The sequence below is a fragment of the Strigops habroptila genome, chromosome 10, assembly GCF_004027225.2.
Source record: "Strigops habroptila isolate Jane chromosome 10, bStrHab1.2.pri, whole genome shotgun sequence".
In the NCBI taxonomy this organism is placed as follows: Eukaryota; Metazoa; Chordata; class Aves; order Psittaciformes; family Psittacidae; genus Strigops; species Strigops habroptila.
The window spans coordinates 3327371-3352057 of record NC_046359.1 but is presented as its reverse complement, the minus strand read 5'-3'; the positions used below and the strand labels follow the sequence as shown (position 1 = coordinate 3352057).

Sequence of the window (24687 nt, the reverse complement as noted above, 5' to 3'; positions counted from 1 at the left end):
GACGCAACTCCATGTCCATCTGAAACAACCTGACCACAGAAATGGGCTGATGGAAAGAAGCGGTGTGCGACTCAAGCAGTACAGTTCAGGGATCAGTTTTGATGTCTTCCTTATCTGTGTTATCGCATCCGATAACAATCACACCAATGTCTAGGGGAGAGCATCCCTGAGGCTCTGGAACTCTTCCCAGCATGGTGCTGTACACTTCACCGCAAGGTTCAGCAATCTCTATAATCACAGAAGACATCGTTTTGTCAAGATCCCTGACTCATTACGTTAATCGCTAACCTCCTCCCTGCCCCAGTCCTCAGCCTCAGCCTCTCCCGGTACTTTCTGTGTTCGCCACCCGTGCCTGTGGCTCTCGGAAAGGAAACATTTTAAGCACTTTGCTGTCAAGTGCCTCCCGCAGGGAAGGGGAAACCTGCTGGGGCGGCCCCGCTCCCCCGGGCCTTCCAGCGGCGCGACGGGGCGGGCAGGCGCCGCTATGCACCCGTTGCGCCCGGCGGCGGCTCCGCTCACCGCAGGAGGCGGCCGCGACTGGGGCTGCCCGTGCCCCACCTGCCCGGGCGGGAGCTGGGGGGTGAAAGCCCCGCCTCCCCGCCGCCTCTGCCGCTCCCGCCGCCGCGGGCCCCTCCTCCCCTGCCCGCCCCGCCCGCCGCACACATGTGCCCGCACCCAGCGGCGGGGCGCGCCGTCGGGGCGGGCGCCGCTGCCGCCGCCTCCCCGGCACCGCGGCAGCACCGCGACAGCACCGCGACTGCACCGCGCCGGGCAGCCCTCGGGCGCGGAGAGCCGGTGGCCGCGCTGACGCCGCTGCGCGCCATGGCCGTCGCCTACCTGCTGGGCAACGGCTCCGCGCCGCTCCTCGCCGGCGCCCTAGAGGTGCCCTTCGCCGCCAATGCCTCCGCGGCCGCCTGCCGCCCCTCCGCGCCCCCCTGCGCGGCCGCGCCACCGGCAGCCTGGGGCAACACCTCGGCGGGCTGGAACCGGTCCGAGCCCTGCGGCGGCGCCAACGGCAGCGCGGGTGGCGGCGGCCCCTGCGCGCCCGCGGGCGGTGGCCCCTCGGTGGTCACGGCCATCGCCATCATGGCCCTCTACTCCGTGGTCTGCGTCGTGGGGCTCTTCGGCAACTTCTTGGTCATGTATGTCATCGTCAGGTGAGTGCCGCCCCGCCCTGTCCCGCAGCCCACGGCCGCTGCCGTCGGGGCGGACGCGCGGCCCGGGGAGCCGGGCTGCTGCCGGCGTCCCGGCGGGGGATGCTGCGGTCCCGCTCCGGCAGGCAGCGCGAAGGCTCGCCCTGGGTGGGGGGGGGGGGTCGGAGGGGCTGCTGCTCCCGCGGGAGAGGGAAGAGGGCTTTTAAGGAAGCGGGTGACGGGGAAAGAGAAACTTGCGGCGGGGCCGTGAGCACCGGCTGGGCTGGGCGGTCCGTCAGAAACCGCTGTGGTCCGGGGATGCTCTACGGACCCTCCGCACTTGCAGCACCTCTGTGAGCTGCTGTGGCCATCGAGGCCTGAATTCCCGCACCTGGCCGCGGAGGAGGAAGGATTTAAGGGGACTTTAGCCGCTGCCTATGAGCGTCTGCAGGTTCGGGGTCTCATACGGACACCCGACACGCATCCCCGCGTCTTCCACCCCAAACGCATAAGCAAAATGTAAATGGCATCGCGGCTAAACGCTTCCCCCTGCCAGAGTTTATAGATCTTCTGCCCCAAGTCTTGATATATGTTTATATTCATACACATTTATATATGTATTAGTACATACATGCGTATACACGTGTAATAAATACGCCAGGATCGCGACCGCTGTCCGTAATCCCGGTTTCCCGGCTGAGCTGCAGGACTTCTCTACTCTCTCACCCTGAAGCCACCTGCGTTTTACAGATCGCTGACAAGTGTGCCTTTCATGCACGAGAAATCCCCTGTCCGTAGATCGGCGAAAAACGAGCGAGAGCGAGCTCAACCGGGCTCCTCTGCCCGCTGGGAGCGGGGCGGGCGCTTCCGTGGGGGCACACTGCCACCTCCCGGGAGCGGCGGGGCGGGACCGGGAGCGGGGTGGGACGGGAGCGGGGCAGTGGGAAGCGGCAGGACGTGGCTGACCAAGCTTTTCGTCCTTCGCGGCTGCTCGTCGTTTCCGAATCCAGCATACGCTGAGCTCTGGAGAACCCAGCGGGCGCTGCTGCTGCGGTGCCCAGGGGCGCGCTCCCTCCCCGCCGGGGCAGCCCCAGCACTGCCAGATTCCCCAGACGTAAAAGACGTCCCTTCTCCCTTTGAGCCCTGTGTTTCCCAAGGAGTAGGGGTAGCAGCCGTCGGGGATGGGTGCCGTGGCCGCAAGGAGCCGTCGGGCAGGAGCAGGGGTTGATGCCCAGCAGGCCTGTGGCATCAGGGTGGCCTCATGGTGGGTGCAGCCCTGACAGTGCGAGCTGTGGAAAACCAGAGATGAGGACAGAGGTCAAGGTAGAGTGCCGTGGAGGATGACTCCTTCGGCATGTGTGAGATGTCACTGCAAAGGCTGTGCAGCTCAGAGACCTGATGGCAACAAGCATAATATGCATCGGTAGTCCAAACTACAGTAGTTTTGAAACCTCGTGGGTTTAACTATACTTTAGAGGCTGCATTCTGAATGCATGGAGCTGCGGAGGTTCTCTTCTGCACTGTGGTTTTGGTCAGTCCGAGGGTCGAGCTGCCTATGTGCATCAGATAGAGCTGCAGAAAAGGCTCTGAACAGCGACATAACTGCAATCGGCTGAGCCGTGCTGAATGCATTCCTCTGGGAGGAAAAGCAGATGCACACTGTAACAAAGCCAGGATGGCTGTCAGCAGAGAAATATGCCACAGGTTGTCCCTGGAATGATATATTTCTATCAGGCATAACCCATACTAGGTTTATATTTCTTACATTAGTTAATTAAATTACACTTGCACCACAAAGCCAAATTGAATGAGGCACTTGCATTTAGATTTCTATCTAAAGAAAGCATCTTTCCGTGAGATTGCATCTTAAAAATAAAAGCCAGGAGAAATAGGAGAAAGCAAAAACAGATTTTCATTTTACAAAGGAAAACACAAATGAATTAAATGGATTCTCCAAAACCATCCAGGAATTCTATAGCAAAGGCAGGACTGAGCCCAGGTCTCCTGTGCAAGAACAGCTTTTGGTTCCTTCCCAATAAATGTCATGCAGCTGTTTACCAATTCGGGATGAAAAAGAGTTTACATGTTAATGGTTGAATAGGATCTGCGGTTTAAGCAATATAAAAATGCATTTCCTTTCTGTGCTTCTCTGTAGGTATAGTGTATTTGGACAGCGATAGGGAACTTTGTGATTTATTTCCTGTTTCAAGCTGTATTATATGACAGTATTCCCAGTCATATGCACGTATATGAAATGGTGATCATGTGTGCTCATGTTTCTGTATCCTTGGATCCAGCTACAGATAGGAGGCAAAACTTTTACTGGATTGAATTTGGCATTATATAAAGCTCCCCTTCTTCATCTACCTTTCATACCATGTCTGCTTAGGAAGAACAAAACATTGAAGTTTGTATTCATTTTGAGAAGAATTGAGACTACAAAAATAGGATTGTAAAGTTATATTGGTATCTAGTTTTCCTTGAAAATACTAGTTGTTGGGAGGTAGGTGCTTAGATATTTGAAACTCTGTCCTTACTCACTTTTCAGCATCCAGCCCTAATGAAAGCAACAGTGACTTCATATTCAGTGTGCTGCATACTAATATCTAATGCTCGGCTTCTTTAGTAATATTTTGTAATAATACCATTATTCTTATAAACATTCTTAAAACTGTTCCGCATGAAGCAGATCCTTGGGTTTGGAGCCAGAGCCGTGCAAGTGCCTGCCTGTTGTGGAACTATCACTATCAGTCCACACTGCTACCCTGTTACCCCAGCTGGCGCAAATGGAGATCAGAAAGCAGATACATCCATCAGGGAGTTAGAAATGTATTGTCATTATTGATACAAAAATCAGGCTCTTCATGCAAAGCAGGTCCATGGATTTCCAATGTATACATCCCTCAATATATATAATTAATATATCTCATCCACTCATTCTCCCATATGGTTCCTGTTCATCTGAATACTTTCATCCTGGAATTAATATTTACATGTTACAGCTGTAGTATGTGAGGCTGAACCCCATGTTACTAACACTGAGCTGTTTCTTTTGTCAAGTACAAAAAAAATGCCTTCTGAGTGACAGCAGTAATAGTCAGGTGTTACTGCCAGCCTGTAATCTGAAAAATCTGTAGATTTTTTTTTATTACCTATTTTCCTCATGTGCTTTGTGTAAGTGTAAATTACTGATATGAATACAGTGTTGTTATGGCTGTGTCAACAGCAAATGCTGCTTCTAGCTGCTGCAGAGTACAACACGACAGTGTACAATTAGTACCATGTGGTACTAAATTAATTTACACCATAATCTATAGGCTTTTCCAGCTTTCTCATCAAGTCAGTGGGATATTAGTCACACATTAGAGTGGGAAGAAGAATATGCCCTGTGATTAAGGCAATATGCTGGAAAACTGTAATAGATCATAGATGAAAATCTTCAGCACCGCCGGTCTGGTGGAGACGAATAGCTCTCCGAGGCCCCAGGCCTCCGTGATGTCAAATGCCCTGAGAGGACTGTAATTCCACCAACAGCCGCTAAAGTCAGTCAAGTCAAAAGTGATTCCTTCATTGCTTTGCTATTAATTTTGTCACATACCATAAACAAAGGGGCCTCTGGTTCTCCATGATCCTTTACAGGCGGAAGGAAATGTCTTGCTTCATTAGAGTAAACAATTAATCTGCTTTTAAGTAAATAAAGAAGGAATAGACCGGGGAAAGAAGCCCTTTCTGAAACGAAGAGATTTCTTCTCGTGTTTCTCAAAACAGCCTCTTAATAGTGTTTTGAAAAAAAGAGCTGTGACTGAAATATCATCTAATCTGAGAAAGACAATGCAGTACTGAAAGCAATGAAGTACTGAAAGTGTTTCAGCCCAGCTCACACTTTAGGAAAACTGTTTTACTAAGTAGAAGGGAATTTAGAGTGAAATTTCCATTGTAGAAAGAATTGATATCACCGGAGGAATAAATACACAAAAAGGGAAAAGTGAGGAATTTGGAAAGAGGTCATGAGATAGGAAACAGAGAGAGTCTGTTTAGAGGAATAAACTGAAAATTATCACAAGCTTGAAAGTGACTGAAGCAAAGCAAGTTTTTCTAAAAACCAGGGGTACTTTGGAAGGTGACATGGATTTATGGATGCAGTGTGAAAGCAGGCTGACGGCATCTCTTGTAGCAGCACAGATCAGGGAACTTTTAGAAAACAAGAAGTGTGTAACATTCATTGTTTTCTTTCCTGTCCACAGCTGCATGAACTTCTCTGCATTTGGATGGCACTGCATGTGCAAATGTGTGTCCTGGCTGTTCCACTGTTCTGCAAAGGTTCCACCCCATTGCTAAGAGCTGTTAAGTGAAGCCACAGCAGCCTTAACAAGTCATGCCAGTTATGAATTGATGCTGCTCACCAGCACAAGTCAGAGCAGATGTGGGGACAGAACTGAGGGAGTCAGGTTGGTCAGGAACAGCATAGAAGCTGAATTAGATGAGCAGCATAGAGAGGGGGTGACCCTCACTCAGCACCCCATATTGCAGGAAGGCAGGTGTCCCTGTTTGCACACTGTTTGTGGTGGAAGTTTACCAGCCTCTGCTAGTGAGTAAATGTTTGACTGGCAAGTGGCTCCTCTCCCTGCCCCAAGATCAAGAGAATCAGACAGTTAAAATAGCATGTATACCTTTGTATTTAATTAAAAAAAAAGAAAAAACATATTGATACAGATATGGTCAAAATTTGGCTGAAAATACACAAGCCTGCAACCTGGGGATAACCCCCATCTCCTTGAGGAAGCAGAGCTGACTGTGCGATGAGTGAGAGCTCTGTAGCCCAACACTTGTCTCCAGACCCCTGTGCCTGGCCCAGGTTCCAGCGAGCTGTCGCACACGGGACACATGCCTGGTCCAGGAGGGCAGACCCACCTGCTCTAGTGGCTGCCACCAGGCACTTCTGGGCAGAAAACATTCCTTCTCACTCAGTAACTCTTAAAAAAGCTGGTTTGATCCCGCTGTACTTTTCCTGGAGTATTTTGGTAATGGCTGCCATGAAAAATAATGTTAAACACTTCCCGATTTGTTTTTAATTTTCTTATAAAAATAAGTCAAATTGTACCAACTTTTCATGGCTTCAGTAAAATTAGAAAATAGTGTAAGCACATATTGTTTATATTACATAATTATTAGCAAACTAATTACTAATGAGCTCATTAGCTAACATAATCCTGAAGTACTGCTTTATTTCATTTTAACTTGCAGTACTTTTTCAAATCATCAGGCATAGCTTTTGCTGAACACTGTTGATAAGCTTTTATAATTTTTTCTAGATCAAAAGGTGACATATTTACAAAAATCTCAAACATAACATGATATAAGCCCAAATGGCTCAGAATCATCACCTAGCTTTCTAATCTCTTTTCCATCTACAGCCAGCGGTTGGTCTTTAGTCAAAAGTGGAAGAAACAGGGGCGTCACTGTGTGAGAATCCTTCTAACAGTCTGTCAAGCTGCAGAGAGACTTTCTAAGATGCACTTTGCATGAGCATTTATTCGGTATATTTTGCGGACTTTTCTAACATGCAGCAGTCCCCAAAAAATCAGAATCAAAAATAAAGTTGGAAGTAAAAGGTCACAAATATTACCACTCCTAAACAAAGCTGCTTTGAAACAAATATTTTCTAAAGTAAAATTTCAGAATTCTGAAACATGGTTAAAAATTCTAAAAGTTGGTTATTTTTAAGCTTGGGAGTTCTAAGATGGATGTTGTAGAGATTCTGTTGTAGAAATTAAAAAAAAAATTATTTTCATTATGATTCCAACTGAAACCAAGTTTTCAATCCTTGATGATTCTCTCAAAATACAAATCTACTCATTATATTTTTTTTAAACCCAAAAGCAACTATTTTCTGAATTGCTATGGTTAGAGTGATCTCAAATGATGTTATTTTTATAACTGTCTGAGCCCTCTTTGGTTTGTGCCATGGAGTTTGGGTTTCTGGTATTATAAATGGGGATGCCATCATTATCTTTCAAAGCCTCTGCTCTTTTTTTTAGAAGTTGGCTTTTAACAGTGTTCACTAGCAAGGAGTTTCACAGCTTAGCCCACCTGTGTTAAGAAGCATTCTCATTCATCCGTTTAATGTTAAACACTTTTATATTTTATTTATATTTTCCTTTGAATTTCCATGATGAAAAAGGTAGGGATGACAGTCTATAGCTAATCAAGTAACTGTGAAAGACATGAAATAGCGTATTTTTTCCACCTTCTTACTGAGAAGTGTTCAATTATCAGCTGTAAGATCTTGTATCTCAGATCAGGAATAAAACTTCAAAACAAAAATGTTTGTGTGAAACAGACCATCTCCTCCTCATTGTGTCTTATGGAACAATCCCAGCCGAGAAGAATCCTTTTCTTAAGGGAGAACAGGGAGCAGCAGTTAGGGTATCTTCTGTTTTTCCCTTGTGTGGTGCTAACCTCCAGCCCTGGGATGTGCTGCCTCTTTGGGACAATCATTCAAGAAGCCAGTTACCCAAATCCTTCTCATAAGGTGAAGCTCTCGGTACCTCCCTCAGAGCTCCGTTTTCAGACGCAATCTCGTCCTTGTCATCCATGATTCCCGATACTTTTGATCCAGTCCTCTCAAAAGACATAACTCCTCCCTTCTGTCACACCTGACTCCACGCCTGCTTTCCCTTTCCCCTATCACAGGCAAGTCTTCCTCTGTATTTATTCTCTCTCCAGTCCCTTTGCTTCACCTCTGTCGCTCCTTTCCAGACACACTCGACAGCTTTCCAGTCGCTTGCATGCGAGAGACTATGCCTTGTATACTTAGTATTACTTTGATCTGTACAGTCTATGGCCTTGCCTCGAGCCCCATGCTACCTCCCTGATACTCTCTGGCAAGGGGGGATTACCACTGCTGTTCCCCAGTATACCTTAGAGGATCTCACATCTACGAGCAGTAAAACTGTCAACAAAAGCTTCCCTGCTGAGCAGGGGATGTTTCATGTACAGTCCTCACCTGAGGTGATTAATCTACAAACCAGGAGGAGGGCACCAGTACCTGGAACCCAGAGAAAATAGCTGTTAACTTGTCCTCCCCTAGAAAAATGTCACTGCAGCTATCATAGATACAGTCAGTGGGTTTACTCTCGATCATGCTTCCCTGGAGGCAGAGGGGAGAAGGTTAAGTTGAAGGCAACGACAGTTTTCATTTCCATGTCTTCCTAGCAAAGCAAAAACTTCAGCAAAAAGCACCTACTGCTGCATAATGGCAATATATTGGAGTTAGCCTTTTAGCACCATTGATTTATTTCAGAGACAAGTGTTACACAGGAATAGCGAAAGCAGCAACCTTTGCTGGAGACCCATATATGCCTCAGCACCAGGCAAACAAAGACTCAGCTAGAGGTGGTTTAACTAACAGGCCAGATTACATCCTGGAATAATTAGCAGATAATTTTTCCCCCATTTCCATCCCTAGGCTGGAAGGGAAGGAAGTGTACCACCAGACGACTGTTTGGGCATTGGATCATACATACTATAGTCATTTTTTTTTTATCATTATGTAGCTTTTTATGGTGTCTGGGGAAAGAAAAAGAAATTAGGGTAATAGGAGTTATAAGACATTGCAACATCAAAAAATTTTGTATGGCAGTTGATAGGAATATATCTATAAAAACCTGTTAGTGGCTGGTGTCACACACACCCCCCCTTCTTGAAAAAAGAGAAAGAATGCATCACAGCAGCTTTATTTTGCACAGATTTCTGCCAGGATATTTTGCATATACATGTAATTAAAAAAGGCATGAAAATAATAAGAGAGAAGTAATAAAATAGTTACCTGTTACGACTACTGTGGAATTTGTGTTTTCTGTCTGAAGTAATATCCTTGCTCATTAATCCTCTCAGTCAGACATCAAGGGAAAGGACCAGCCTTCCTTCCCAGAATAGCTATTTTTTATGAAGAAAGAAGCTTGCTTTGTTTTCTCTGGGAAGGGACGAAACTCACCGATTTAAACTAAATAGCAGAAAGAGGACCTCTATATGGTGCCTTTCAGCAGCAGAGAAGCAGGAAGAGCCATAAAGAAAACAAGTGAGTTTTAGCCCAAAGCCCAACACAGTATTGTAATTAATTGAAAACAGAATGAGTCAGATGTTCTCTCAGCTCTCTTGGTGCCACAGCATTCCCAAAAAGACTGGCACCAGAGTCTGAAGAAAGTTGACTCTGCCTAAAGGCTTTCATTTAGCTCTCCCAAAGCTGAGGTGTGAGAGAAGTCACTAATTGGTGCTGAGTACAGGAGAGATGGCCCTGAGCCATAAGAAGTTATTTGCTCTGGTTACTTCACCTGCCTGGGTCCTGTAAGCAAATGCTGGTGGAGCTGCACATCACTTGACACTGGCCTTATCCAAGGAAGAGACAAGCTGGGAAGTTACAGATGTTAGCAAAATAACCCAAGGGAAGTAAACCTTGGTGAAATTCTGGCTTAATTTCGTTTGTGCTGTGGAGGAGAATAAAGTGAAAAAGGAACTTGGCAGTGGGAGAACAAAGTATTAGGGAGAAAGGAGGCAGCAGCTGAAGCAACTACAGTCCAGTAGTTACCTGTCCTATGTTCAGATCCACATTCAGCACATACATTCGAACTCCTTCAGAAAATGGACATCCCCTTGCCGGTGTGTGAGGAAGGGAGGGAAAGGCTGCTCCAGCATATTGTATGTGAAGGCCTTGCTGTGTTCCCGACCAAGTATGTCAAATAATTAGGCCTTGAGATTTTAGATCTTACTGGGTCATGCCTTGACACCTGACGTGATGCTTGATATTCATATGTTTTTTCATCTGTCTAATTAAACCACCATCACAGGTCACAGCAGTGACCGGGTAGTGCCATGCTGGGAGTCAGGATGCAAGGCTTTAACAGGAAGAAACAGTCACTGCCTCTGTCTTTCTTAAAGGCAGTGAAACCTTTCTCCCATCCCCAATTCAGCTTTTACCCGAAACTCAGGATCAGTGCAGGAAGTAAGTGACTGTGCTGCAGATTTCACAATTTCATTGTAGCCAAGTATGAACATTTTCTGCTATAATGTTATACCTCTTGGAGGTTTGGGGCTTTTTTATTTGTTTGCTGTTTTCCTGTTCAGAAAAACATAAGCTGAAAGAATGAGTAGATTGTTAACCACAATATGGAACCTCCAATCTGGGTGGCCTCACTGTCTAGTAACATGCAGGGGTTGTACAAAAATTTATGGTGCTTGTACCCAGAGCTTGAATTTAATGGCTTAAGGCATAAGCATTCTGAATTACTCATGAATAGAAAAATCAAAACTAAATCTTCAAGCTGATTAAATCATATGGTCCCAGACAGGTAAGTTAAACTCATCCAGAATATATGTCTTCAAAACTTTAATAGGTAGCAGTCTGCCACAGCACAAGTCTTATCTGTGGCTGAAATACAGTATGGGTCTTCCATTCTATAGAAACCCACTACCATGCAAAGAAAGAAAAAGAACAAAAAAATAGAATGGCTGTCAGCTAAGTCCATCGTTTGAGTCTCCTTAGCTCAAAGGTACTTTCCAGAATATGGCCTAGCTGAGACTTCATTTCAGTGTCAAACATACTAATTGGATTGGCAAACAGAAGAATTTTTTGAGGATTTTTCCAGACTGTCCTGGATACGACATGACCTTTGCAAAGCTTTAGGGGCTTAACAAAACCTGAAAGTATATCTCAGGAAAGCACGCACACACAAAAAAAATCCCTCTTTCAGATTGTTTTTGTGTTGCGTATAAAGATGCACCAGAAAAGCTACGGAAATAAATGTTCATTTAAATTGGTTCAACTAGGCATACTTCACGTGTTTATATCTTCCCACCCAAGGAGACCTCAGGTAATCTAATGTATGCACATAATGATTCTTGATTTGTTTGACAAGTCATTTATGCAAGGAGAACATGAATTGGAAACGCTAACATCAAGCATCAACAAGAGTTACATCAGGTCGTCTGTATGCAAAACCTAATTGCTGGCTGTTGTTTCCTTCAGCAGCCAAACATTGTCATGAATGACTCTGTTCTGCAATTAATCTCCCGTAATTTAGCCAGTTTTTCATACATTTTTCATTGAACTTAAACACAGATCAGTTGAAGTGGTCTTTGTCTCCAAATTAGCATTCTGTGGACAAAAGCTTGCATGCCTTTGTGTTGCTGAAAGTACTTATTACCAATCTATCATTGACCAGCCCATTTCCTATGTGCAGAAGACTGTTTCTGCTTTGCTTCTCATGGTTGTTATTCAGATAGGAGAAGTTTTCAAATTAATTTGTAATTGTATGTATTACTATATTAATTGGGCTAAACGTGGACCTCTGGCTTCTTTGCACGAACCTAGTAGTACAAGGATGTTGCAAAACCGATCTGGTACAAAAGGGCTGAAGAGTCTAGAAGAGGATATATTTCAACAATCCACAAGGATATAAAAAGCTTGTCCAAGAAGCAGTAGGGACAAGACTTGGGTGGCAGTATACCAACTGTGTCTATTAGCTTTTGATAAAGTGTGATGCAAACTAAAAATTTAATTCTTTTTTAAGAAAAGAGATGGTCTTTGTGTTACTTGTTCTTTACTTCTGAGCCATGGAGCCTTTAAAGAAAAGACTCTTCAAAAATTTTGGAGGTAATAAGGTGGTGGCTAAACCTGTGCAGTTTGCAGACCAGAAAAAGAGCTGTGGCATGTGTCTTGCAGAAAGGGAGAGAGGCACAACTGTGCTCACATCTCTCTTGTCACATGGCTGTGAGGTAGAAGGGAAGGTGTTCGTGGCTCCTGCTCGAGATGTTACACTTTGTGGAATGGAGCTGGGTGTCTCTCTAGGTTGGTTTGGTGAACCTTTTCTTTATCTTGCAAACTACAAGTGGCCCATGGGCTGCCAGTTGAAGAGGTCATTTCAAGACTTTCTGTTTATCCTTGAATGCTAGGAACTTGGTGACTATGTGAGCAGGATTTGCATACTTTTCTCTATTGCTTTATCTTATTCCAAGCCAATCCCAATTGAGAGGGCCTCTACAGCTCAGATCGTCAAACTTCAAGTCTATTTTAAAGCTTTGCTGGGTTGAAGATGAAGGCAAGGCTGAGTTTTCCCTACAGACATAAAGTATATTCCTACTGTTGTAAATCTGATTATCTACTACTACCACCAACAAAAAAATGCTTCATAAACATAGATATTTTATGATACAAAACCTGCATCAAGGAGTTAGAAAGTGCATACTAGTGTCAGTATTATGAGCATAATTGATTTGAATATTTATCAAGAGCAGCATTTTTTTGGTGAATATTTAGCTCAATACTGCTCTTTCAGTTGCTCTATTAGTAATCCTCTATTATAATCTCTCTAATCTATTAGAGCTGTAAAAATAAAAGTAATGTTGCCCAAAGCCAACTTCTGCCTTCACTTGCAACCTTGCTCACTGTCATGCAAAATTTAATATACTTAGTGGCGTAGATGCTGAAATTTCAATGTAATCTAAATACCATTATTCAGATTTTCACAGGTTTGCATGTAAGACTCTTCTTTTACACATCTGTTCATTTTTAGATTTTCTAGTGGCCTTCAATGAAAGTGTGAAAAGTATCTGTTAAAAAGTGTGTTTATAAACACATATTTTTGACATTTTATGTCATACAGGTTTCTAGTGGCTTTAATTACATATGAAATCCAGTTTCTCTGAAGTACAGAAATCTCATCACATACACGTGTATATCTGGATGATGGAAATTTTTGTGCTTCTTGTTCAAATAGGTAGATGGATACCTTAGCAAAAGATATAATAGCAACTAATAGCGAATCTTTGAAGAGCTGCATTTTGAGAGACTGTTATTTTTCATGCTGTTAAAATTACTTTTAATGAGTTGCTTCAGTATTTATTTCTTTGTACCAAAAAAGTAATCCTGAGGATACTGATAATCTACTTATTTGGAAAAACATATTAAACAAAAGGTACCATTCAGAAATAAGCCCTTTATAAAATCTTGAAATATTCAGTACAGAGAAACACCCAAATCCCATAGAAGTCACTGAAAAGAATACTGTGATTTTCAGTAGGCTCTTGTTGATCAGGCAATTGTGGAGGTAAATACTATCACCACAAAAGCTCTGCTTCCTTTCTTTGTGAGAACAGCATGGTTAGTAATATAAAGATTACAGACTACATCAAGTAAAATCCTTCATTAATAGCCTGTAGAGCCCATTTAACAAAATAAGTCCAAGAACTTTTAAGCTTAGACTGACAATGAAAGCAAGATTGCAAAACCAGAAAACATATAGCATTTAAGGAGGATAAGGCCCATGCCAGTCCCAGTGAAGAAACTTTATTCCATTTATTCAGAGTTTTTCCCTCCCTATCCTCTGGCATGCTAACCTGAGAGTCACTTCTGTATTGGTTGATAAATTTATTTCTTTTCTCTATGAAGCATTCCCTTTAAATCATAAGGATGGCTTTAATTGCTGGTAAAAAACCCAATATCATTATTATCTAATGGTGTGTTCTCCAGACAGAAGTGTGCCAGAATCATGTATGATGTCGGCAACGCTGAGCAGTATACCTAAAGGGTGCTTTCTTGTCCAGCCATAAAGATAGGGCAATCAGCCGAGGGATGAGTAGGGATCAGCAGCCAGGATAAGGGCACAGTATCCTCATCGCCTTTTCCTCTCTGTGCAGAAGTGAGAGCCACTGTCCCTCCGCTGCTGTTGCTGCCTGAGCAGCTCACAATGCAATCAAACCTCCAGGTTAGCTCTCTGAACACAATCTTAGCTAGTCCTGAATCTGTTGTCAGACCTGTAGAGGTCTATCATTTTTGATAAACGGGAGACAGGGCAAAAAGAGGGCGTAGTACAACATTTTCATTCTCGGTAATGGTAAAGTCAATATAAAACCATTGCTATTTTCATTCTCCTCTGCAAGATTCTCCAGCAAATTGCCCAGAAAATATTTTTTCTTCCCTTCAAACTGTTTTTTAGAGCTGCAGCTTATTGTGTACCTCTCCCAAACTGCAATCCAAATACATGTTTTCTAAATAATTCCCAGCGCAGAGAGGCACGGTTGCTTGCAACATCTGCCTCTTCCCCAGTTAATGTTACAGTGGTGTTGGATAAATGGAGTGCTTCTGTAAGAAAAGGGTTTAGAGTACTTTTAGAATAGAAGTTTTATTTAAAGCTTTGAAGTATCATGCTCAGATCATAACTTCTCACGGCAGCAGTCAAGAAAGAGCTTGGATCTACTTGACAACTTTTTTTTAAAGAAACACCTAAATTGAAATTAGGGTTGTTACTGGCTCCTCATGCACAGTGCTAGAAAATGAGAGAACAAAGCCAATACAAACTTCTTTTGATGTATATCATAAAAGCCATCTAGATGAATTCGGCAAGAAGTCTGCATTTCTCCACACCCTACCAAAAAAGTTCCAAACGTGTGTTGCCTGCACAGCCCCATCACTGGGGTTTCTTTTTTGCAGCTGACTCATGTTCTGAAGAGATCAAAGTCAGACGGAAAAAAACCCAAAACATTAAATACTGTATTTTACACTTTGTCTTCCCTGGCATGTTGCCTGAAAGATCTTTTCAAATGGTCTATTCCTCTTGCAAATCTCTCTATAAATTTTAAAATGTTTGGTCAAACGCAGTACTGGTTACTTCGCAGAAACAGAAAGAAGCTTTATCAAATGAGCAAGCCATATGACACCTTGAAAGCCAGGTGGCCACAGTGCCCAGCAACCCTGGCAGCAATCAGGATGGCAGGGCAGCACGACCAGGAACAGTACAGTGGAGTGGAACAGTTACTGTACACTGTTACACAGTGTAACACTGCAAAAGTATATCATTCTCATAAAAAGCGGATCTCAAGTGCTGCTCAGCTGACACAACAGACCTGAAGCAGTGAAGGGCTCTTCAAGTATGTGGTGAAACTAAGGAGGAATTCGGAATTAAAACACAGAAAGTTCCTTCTGCTCAGCTGGGATTGAAGTGTGACATATTCAGAATTCAGGAGGTGGGTTGGGGGTTGTTAGCAGCACAGATCTAGGAAGAAGGGCATGGAATGGAGGTTGAAGACCCTTCTGATGAAGTAGGCACTGTGGAGCAGAGCGAGCATTCCCACTTGAAGCAAAGGGCTGCAGGCTCCACCCAGAGTGGTAGTTCCTTTGATACATTCAATGCACATGGTTAATATCATCTTGTCTTCTTGTTTGATTGAAGGAAGTTCATTACAGATGGAGTACTGGACTCAATTTTGTTTAACATTGTTAGCTGTGGTCATTTACATGCCTTGCTGATTTTTTTTTTTCCTAGGTACACAAAAATGAAGACTGCCACCAATATCTATATTTTCAATCTTGCATTGGCAGATGCCCTAGCAACAAGTACCCTGCCATTCCAGAGTGTGAATTACTTGATGGGAACATGGCCATTTGGTACCATCCTTTGTAAGATTGTTATATCCATAGACTACTACAACATGTTCACCAGTATCTTTACACTCTGCACCATGAGTGTGGATCGCTATGTAGCTGTTTGCCACCCGGTTAAGGCCCTTGATTTCCGTACCCCCAGAAATGCCAAAATTGTCAATGTCTGCAACTGGATCCTTTCTTCTGCCATTGGCCTGCCAGTTATGTTCATGGCAACCACTAAATACAGGCATGGTAAGTCTGGCTTTCATTCCTAAATTGAGTATTTTGATGTTTAAACTTCTTTATGCATTGTTTCACTTAATCATAGAGGCATTGTATTAACTTCCAACCTCCAATCTGTATAGAGCAGGTACCAGTACCAATGGACCTCTACAGCAATTTTGCATCTGGCTGTAATTGACTGGACACAGCACTACACGTGATCTGTCTTTTACAGGAGGCGGCTCCAGCTGCTTCTGGGGGTCTGTGTGAGTCTTGCTGCTCCACACAGTCACTGTAGTGTTTGGAAAAGTGTCTCTGCCTGCCTGCCTTCTGCTGTGGGGCAGTTATGCACTGCCCTGCAGCACAGAAGCCTGTGCTTTACTCAGGATATTCCACTGAAGTTTGCAGTCATAGATGTGTTGCACGTAGTCTGGCAGGATGTGATACAAAGCAAAGAGCATGTTCTGGATCACTGGTACTCAAAGACCTTCCATGAAGTGACAGCATCTCAACATAAATCCAAACCTTCCATTTTGCACAGTTACCAAATGTCACATCAGTCTCTTCCCCATTGCCCTGAAATGCCCAAACTCTGAACAGATGCATGGTTAAACCATCTTTCTTTTCACCAGGTTGTATACTGAAAGTGAAAATGAGTCAAAGTTTAAGCATTTATGACAATTCAACTCTTTGTCTTGTCCAATATATATGCAATTCCAAGCAATAAAATGCAGAAAGTTACTTCACTTTTGTTTTTGTAACTCACACTTCATACGCATTTTCTAGTAGTGTGGCCTATCAATGTTTGTGCCAATGACAGGTTATGGATTGCTTCATTTTATCTGTTTACTTAGTAAATCTTCATATATTTGCCTATGATATATAATAAAAATGGTTTAAAGAAAAACAAATTAAAAACTGACCCACTTCTACTTCTCTGCTGTTTTCCCTTTTCTGCAGGCTCTATTGACTGCACACTAACATTCTCCCACCCTGCATGGTACTGGGAGAACCTCCTGAAAATCTGTGTGTTCATCTTTGCCTTCATCATGCCAGTCCTCATCATTACCGTGTGCTATGGGTTGATGATTTTACGCCTGAAGAGTGTTCGCATGTTGTCTGGCTCCAAAGAGAAGGACAGGAATCTGCGGAGAATCACAAGGATGGTTCTTGTAGTGGTGGCGGTGTTTATTGTCTGCTGGACTCCCATCCACATTTACGTCATCATTAAAGCCCTGGTTAACATCCCAGAGACTACTTTCCAGACTGTTTCCTGGCACTTCTGTATTGCTCTAGGGTATACAAATAGCTGCCTTAATCCAGTCCTTTATGCATTTCTAGATGAGAATTTCAAAAGGTGTTTCAGAGAGTTCTGCATCCCCACTTCCTCAACCATTGAGCAGCAAAATTCCACCCGAGTCCGACAAAACACTCGTGACCATGCTTCCACTGCCAACACTGTGGACAGGACTAACCATCAGGTATGACTAGCAGTGGAGATGTCATCTCTGGATCCAGGCCTCCAGCTTGGAGATGACATGTATTCTGAAGTTACAGTTTATACTGATTTGTAGCTATTTGAAGGTCTAAACACCTTCAGGGTTATGTTTGAAATTGGTGTATGCATACACAGGACCATAGTCCTGCATGGTGCTAGTTGTTCTGTCCTCTAGTTGATGCTCAGAAGCTGAGGGCTTTCAAAAGTACCTTGCATGACCAGGTCCAGTGTGCATGCATATACAAAGCACACAAAACAGTGTTTCATTTGCAGGATGTTTACAACCGGTGACTGCTTTAGAACCAGTTGGAGATCACAGATGTCTCTACTCAGACTCCTTGTCTGCTGATGGAGACAGGAGTGGGAGAGAATGTAGGTATCTCTTCTTCTCCCACTGCAGCAGTGAATAGAAAAGAGAAGAAACTGTGCTTGTACACTTTTGATTGATGTACAAAGAAGGCCTACATGGCCTTGTTTGTCTTGGAACACATACAAGAAGTAGACAAAGGCTTGTCTACATTCAGTTCTTGGATCAGGTAATTATCTGTGTTGGCTGACGTGGGTTTTGAGATAGAGCGAGCTGTATATAAAAATATAAATATATACGCACATGTTAAGGAGTATTGTGCCGTTTTGCCATTTAAGATATACTGAGAATATACCTTTTCCATGTAGAAAAAGCCTTTGAGAAGTATGAGCCTTTGAGATTTTACAGCACAGCAGATACAACAGAAAGAGATACTAGGTTTTTATTAAGGCTATTGCTTAGCTTTTACAAAGAAGCTCTTCTGTTACATGTCCAACATCCATGTTCTGATGGTTAATCCTGAGAATTTCCAATCCTTATCCCTCAGTGAACATCAAGCAAAACATGAAAGCAAATCTTAGCATTCATGAAAGCAACTCAATCACATTACAAGCACTAGAAGACTTTTTGAGTTGTCCCTGCAATTCATTAAAAAGAAGAACAAAAGGCACAAAGCCTAGTTCATTCCTTGCTGTATCACTTTTCAGCAATACACTTAGGTTGCTCCTGCACCAGTTTCTCACTGCTGCCGCTTCAGCCGCAAGCTAGCTGCCTCCTCAAGGTGCAGAAGTCAATGGGTTCTCATGAAAGCAGTTGCATACCTGCCACTCAGCTGCTGCCTAAAAGCCCAAATCAGAACATTGCCATCTCGAAACAGACAAAATAGTAATTGTTCCAGAAAAGGGGAGGGCTAAAGAGAGAAACCTTATTCAGTATCTGCAGTTGGTACTGTCATTCACCAGCATCCGATTCATACATGCCAAAATGTGTCCTGTCAAATCGGTTAGCGCCTGCTCAGTATTTACGCACACTTTGGTGGTGGAGCAGAACTGCCAAACTTGACATAGGCACATAGACATATGTATGTATATAGGTGTAGTAGTTACTAGGTGTAGTGAAAATTTATTAGACAGATTCAGCTGTTAATGTATTTGTAACTGTCAGTGGAGTCAATTTTCTTCATGTGTCTGACAACAGGATTGTGTCTGTAACTAGTAAAATCTGACTTTTTACAGTGCAGTGTATATGTACCCATTTTCTGCATTTAGTTATGTAACTTTATACTATTTTTAGGAGAACTGTAGGCTTCTAAACGTCTACCCTTAGCAAAGATTAATGTGGTACTGTCCAGAGACTGACAGAAATTAAGTCTGTATTTCCCTGGGCACTGAGTAAACACAGAATAGAAGATCATCCTTCCCACAGAGGTCTTTAGACCCATACCAACAAGGGAGTGAGCCAGCTGAGGCAGGGATGGATAAAGCAAGTGAAGTGAGCATTATTGTGGCAGTAAGGAGGAAGCTAATCTCATAGCTGGGTTCTTTGTTGGTTGGGTTGGGGTTTTCTTCCATTCAGGGAATAGTGGTGAAAAAAAATTAAGAAGAGAGACGCATACATAAAGAGAAGTTAAGGGGAAGACACTGAAGTGCTTTCTGTATGAGAAAGTCTAGCTAATATATCTATGTTGGTACACTGACATGCTCTTTCTTGTATAGACAAGGCCTTGGAGAGCATTTGATGTGAATTCTAATTGCAGTGCTGTATAGTACTCAGCACACTACACGTCATTTTTGAAGAAACAGATGTTTCTACAAGTTGCTTTTTTGCCAAGTGAGAATTCTTGACTCCTGTTAAAGTTAATGAGAACTGCAAGCACACAATCGCTCAATAGCTTAAGGCCTCACACACTCTTACATCACTTAAAAATAAGCATTCACTGGTGGAAGGAACAACTGTGTTTTCTATCAGTGCAAAAGAAGGAACAGAAAACATCATAAATATTTGTATTATTATGAGTTAAGATATTGGCCTTTGGCCTACTCTATGGCTCTTTGATATTACCAAAAAGATTTAGATTAAGAGCTTGATTATTGTTTTCTCCACATATACAAAAAGTGGAAGAGCTGAACAAGTTCAGAACTCCTCCAGAAATGCAGATTCTTTCACCTGCCAGAGTAGCATCTGATCCATAACACCGATGGCGTGAGCATTTATAGAAGTTGTAGGTGCTCAGTGGAGCAACACAGTTCTGAGGAAGGAAAGATAGTGGCTAATCAGGCATGCAAAAACTGGAAGAGCTGTAAGACAGGTGTTTCACATCTGCAGGGGGATGTATCCTGTGTTACACTCAACTAACTCTTGCAGTGAAATGCATAGGTGACATTTGTTCCAAAGTGAGCTTAAAGGCATGGTTCACTTTAACTTTGAGGTGGGCGTATGTAATCTTGTAAGTGCATTTGCCTGAAAAGTTAGAACGAGAGTAGGAGTGATGGAATCCTGGAAAAATTGCTTGCAAAGCAAACCACCTTACTTTGAGCTTATTTTTGTATGACCCAATGTTAGTCGGGAATGGCAATAAAAACCCAAATACTAGCTTTTGCAAATGGCTGAGGTTCTTTTGATGTCATTGACATTAACCTGATTCATAACAAAGACCTTGCCAGCAAGGTCTAGCAGAAACCTGTTCTGAAATAGCTTCTACTTCAGCTATACAGAGACGCTCTGTATTAATTTCTCTGAGAATAAAAAAGTTTGAATATTTTTTTAAATTTAAAATTGATAGTTCTTTTTCCCTGAAAAATATGTTTTCCAAATACTTCTTATTTTTGTTGATATCTATCTGTTAATTAAAAAATAATCCTAAATACTTAGGAAAATGGATTATTAATAATTACAGAAATCTGAGAAATTCAATTTGTTCCAGTGAGTGAGTTTCTTTGTGACCCATTTAAGTTTTTATAGCAGCCTCACCTTAATGTATCCAAGCAACTAAGTAAATTATGTATAGGCACATTTCCAGGACTATTTAGTCATCCTATGTTACTATTTTTTTGTATTTTTAGCTTCTGATGCTTTCTCCTTAACCACTGATGTGTCTAAATGCCATAATGGAAGTTGCAAATCCTCCTTATATGCTGAAAATGAGGCCTCAGATATGTTCATTAACCAGAAGTCCTGGTTTTCTGGAACATGTTGATAGCCCTGGAACAGGTTGCCCGGGGGGCTGGAACTAGATGATCTGTAAGATCCCTTCAAACTCCAACCATTCTATGGTTCTATTTGTGCTCAGTTGTGAAAGTTTTGCCCTTATTTTTTCAGTTGGCAGCTATGTGTAGAAATAAAAATGATATTAAAGAAAAACTAGTTGAAACAAGGAAAAATTGAAAGCTACTTTCACTTTGATTAAATAAATGAAGGAAGTACTTTCTTACATTTTAATTTTCCCAGTGCTATATGACAGACTGCAAACATAGGGAATGCTGGCAAGTCCTATGCAGAGTCATTTCAAAACTTGGGCAGATTCTGTCACTCCAAACCTTGGCAGATTCAAATCTACCCATATTAATAGAGACTGGCCTGTGTATTTTTGAGAAAATATACATATCTCCTATTTCAATAATAATTATAAAGTATTGATTTCTCATAAAGGCCATTTCTGGCAAGATAATGACATCTATGAAAGGCATGTCTAAATTCAACAGATCCTTATAACTGGGCTTTCTTTTGTAGCTGATTTGCACTGAGATGGGCCCTTTTTGAATCTTCTAGGTAGCAGAGAAAACAAAATGTGTTAATTAGACTATTTCATGAAGGGAAACAAGAATAAACTATTCTATGAGGACCAGAACTAACTAGATGACTTCTAAGGTTGCCTGTGTTTTTGGCATTCCTTAAACTGTGAATTAGAACAAATGAGGAACAAAACATTTCAATTTTTTTCGTAACAAATTAGGAAAAGTTAATTGCTAAAAAAATATAAAAGAAACGCTTTTTTATCTAATCCATAAAGATAGGTGAATATGGACTTCAAAATTCATTCCTGGATCTAGACTTCTCCAAAAGACGGGGACATTCACATTTAGGATCAGGTCAAAAGGACAAAAGGAGCTGAGGAGAAATACTCCCAATACACAATAAAGAAAATCCCTAAATATAGCACGTTAAATTGAACAAGCATTTCAGTTATGTTGTGGCCTTGGAGAAATATATCTGCCAATCAGAAGTGCTAACAGTCTCCACTCTCCTGAATGTGCTTGACAAGCAATCAGTTAGAAAATGCATTTTCCTTCTCCCTGCTCCAAAATCCTTACCCATGTCCCATTGCTTTTACGGGAGCACATTCCCTCTCTTTTCTCTATCAGGCCTCACCTGACTCAGTTATGTACTGTAAATCCTTTATTTGCAGTGTCTTCCATCCTGTTTTTAACTGGTTCTGATGCTGCAGGACAATATTTGCTGGACAATAAAAAAGGGTTGCAGACTTTTAGGACATGCTGTGCAGTAAGCAGGTTTTCCTGATGAAAACATCTGTAGTGCTACTGTGTCTGTATGCAGATAGGACTTAACATGGATATTGTCGACAAACAGGGCTGAGAGGTTGCTGGGTTTGTTTGCTGATATAAATCCATCTCACACAGAAATTAAGCTAGACTTTAACTGCAAATCCAAAAGTTAGCCAGCATACTTATGTGAACACAGAATGTATAATCTAAAATACTAACTCCCCTGCTATTACTACAAAAAGAATACAGGAATGGAGCAAAATCCTTCCATACTCATGAAATTCATAGAGTATTCCCCTCTAAAAAGATAACAACTGGCTTGGTATGAAATATATTTTAATTCAAATTTCAGTTCTACTAATGTTTCTTTGACTTTGAAGGTCAGACATGAAATTTTACTATGGTCATTTCCTCTGCCTTTGTTGCTTCATGACAAAGGCATACTCTTGCCTTATTCTCTGGGCTACCTGTTTAGCTTTATATGGCAGGACAATAGCTGCAAATGAAAAGTAAATTCCTCTTAAAGAAAAATCAAAACAACACACATGCAAACACACACACAAAATTGTGGGTGGGAAGAAATCAAGTAAACGTTCATTGTATTTGCAATTTCTTTCCTTTCAGTTGGAACTTCAAGAAGCTGAAACTACTCCACTGCCGTGACAGGGTCTTCTGCCTCAATAGCTCTCAAACCAATTGCACACCAGTGCCACAGTGTGTCTGGGCCGTATGCTATGGGAATGTGTAGGATACACTTTCCCTCAAAAAAATACCAGAGGAAAGTGCCTGCTTTTCCACTCTGTCAAAAATTGCTTCTGCAGCACTTCTACACTGCGCATAACAGAAGCAGGAAACTTAAAAGGAAGCAGAGCCAAGAGATACAGGGGCTTGCCAGGCTCCAGTGTTCAAAAGTCATGTTTACCAGGAATACATACATTAACCTAAAACAAAGCTACTGTACCTGTAGCGATCTGACATGCTTTTGACAAGTTACAGAGGTGTTAAACAGGTTGGAAACAAAAATCCAAAGGCTAGACAACTCTAGTTCGGAAAATGAAGGTGAGCTTTTAATGATGGGGAATAATGGGAAACGAAATTGTAATATTGTTGGGTACTCGATTTACTCCTAATATTTATTTGTAGAGATGTTTTCTGTGCAGGTTATTTGTGTGCTGAAGTCTCACAAGATTATCTAGAATAACACGTTTGCATTTCAAGAGATCTGCTCTTACAAGGATTGCATGTTCCATAATTTCAATGGGAAAATACTTCTTTCTGTGCTTACTTAACAAAACAGAACTCCAAGCTTCCCCTTCTGCTTCTGTTTCTCACATAAAAAAAACCCCAAAACTTTAAAATCAAAACAGTGAGCTATCATTTCTTCTAAAAGAGGTAAGTAAATTAAATTATTCCATGTTGTTGTTGACTGTCAGATGACTCCCAAAACAGCATAGACTCTATTAACAAATTCTTATGTGAATAGGAATCAAGCTATAAGCCTGTCAGAGCTACCACAGGCTGATGACTACTTCTCTTTCAAGTAGTTTCTCAAATTTCAGCTGCCTTGTGAGCAACATTCTGAACATGCTAAATTCTGAACATTCTGAATTTGTATGTACCTGTGTGAAGTGCTTGGAGCAGTTAATGCATTAGACCTTTTGTGGGGTTTGGATTTGGTTGTTTTTTTTAAGTTACCTTTTGCTGGACATTGATTTTTTTCTTAACCAAACCCATATCTGTTTGCTTTTCTAACTAATGTAATACAGTCTGCATCTCCATTTTGTATTAGCTGCAAAAACACATTAAGATTTATGAAAGAAACACTGTAATGAAGTAAATACCACCTTAGCTGTTTTCTAGTCTGAAAAATAGAAATACCCATTTAGATAATTTGTGGTGAAATGGTATTTTCTAGCCACTATTTGTTACTTGCTTTGTAAATAAATCATCAGTAGTTAATCAGGGGAAAATGTACTTTGATGAATTTAAGTGTATTCTAAAATATAACTCGATGGAACAGGGTTTTTTTGTCTTTTATTTCTTCAGCCAAAATGTGTTTCTTATTTTCATAGTTAAAATCTATGTAACAATATGCTTTTAATGTGAACTTGTTTGTTTGTTTCTGCCATGGACTGTGTAATAAAGATTGAAGGCTAAATCCTTGCAAGTTGTAAATAAAAGTAATATTTGAGTTTCATCACTGTGTTGTAGCTAAATATGTAGCCTTGTATATCAGCAGAATACGAAACTAGATATAGCAGAAGTGCCTTATTTCCCCCCCCCTTCTGTTTTAAATTCCACTGTGCTGTCATAGGGATTTAATATTTAGTTTTGTATTAAGTTTAGCAGGATCTCCTCATAGTCGTCATTAAAGTTTAAACCAGTCATCACCATTCTAAGAGGTTCTGCATCTAATTTTTAAACAGCGTAAGATAAGCGCTAGAAAGAATTAGACATATGGTTTTGTGCTCCACAGCAGTATTATTTAGACAACAAGAACACAGAATATGGAAGAAACGCAAATGGATTAACATCATACATTGTCGTTACAATCTGATGGCTTCTGAGTAGTCTGCCATGCTCACATACAACCACCTCACAAAACT

General features: G+C 41.9%; 1 protein-coding gene across 1 annotated transcript; it reads left to right on the top strand.

Annotated features, from left to right (window-relative positions):
- Positions 1–344: 344 nt before the first annotated feature.
- On the top strand, positions 345–24244 carry OPRM1 (opioid receptor mu 1). Its single transcript, XM_030499866.1, has 4 exons — positions 345–1157; positions 15452–15804; positions 16735–17255; positions 22706–24244. Exons 1-4 carry the CDS (start codon positions 664–666, stop codon positions 22742–22744), a joined length of 1407 nt encoding a protein of 468 aa, XP_030355726.1. The 5' UTR covers positions 345–663; the 3' UTR covers positions 22745–24244.
- The last annotated feature ends 443 nt before the right edge of the window (positions 24245–24687 follow it).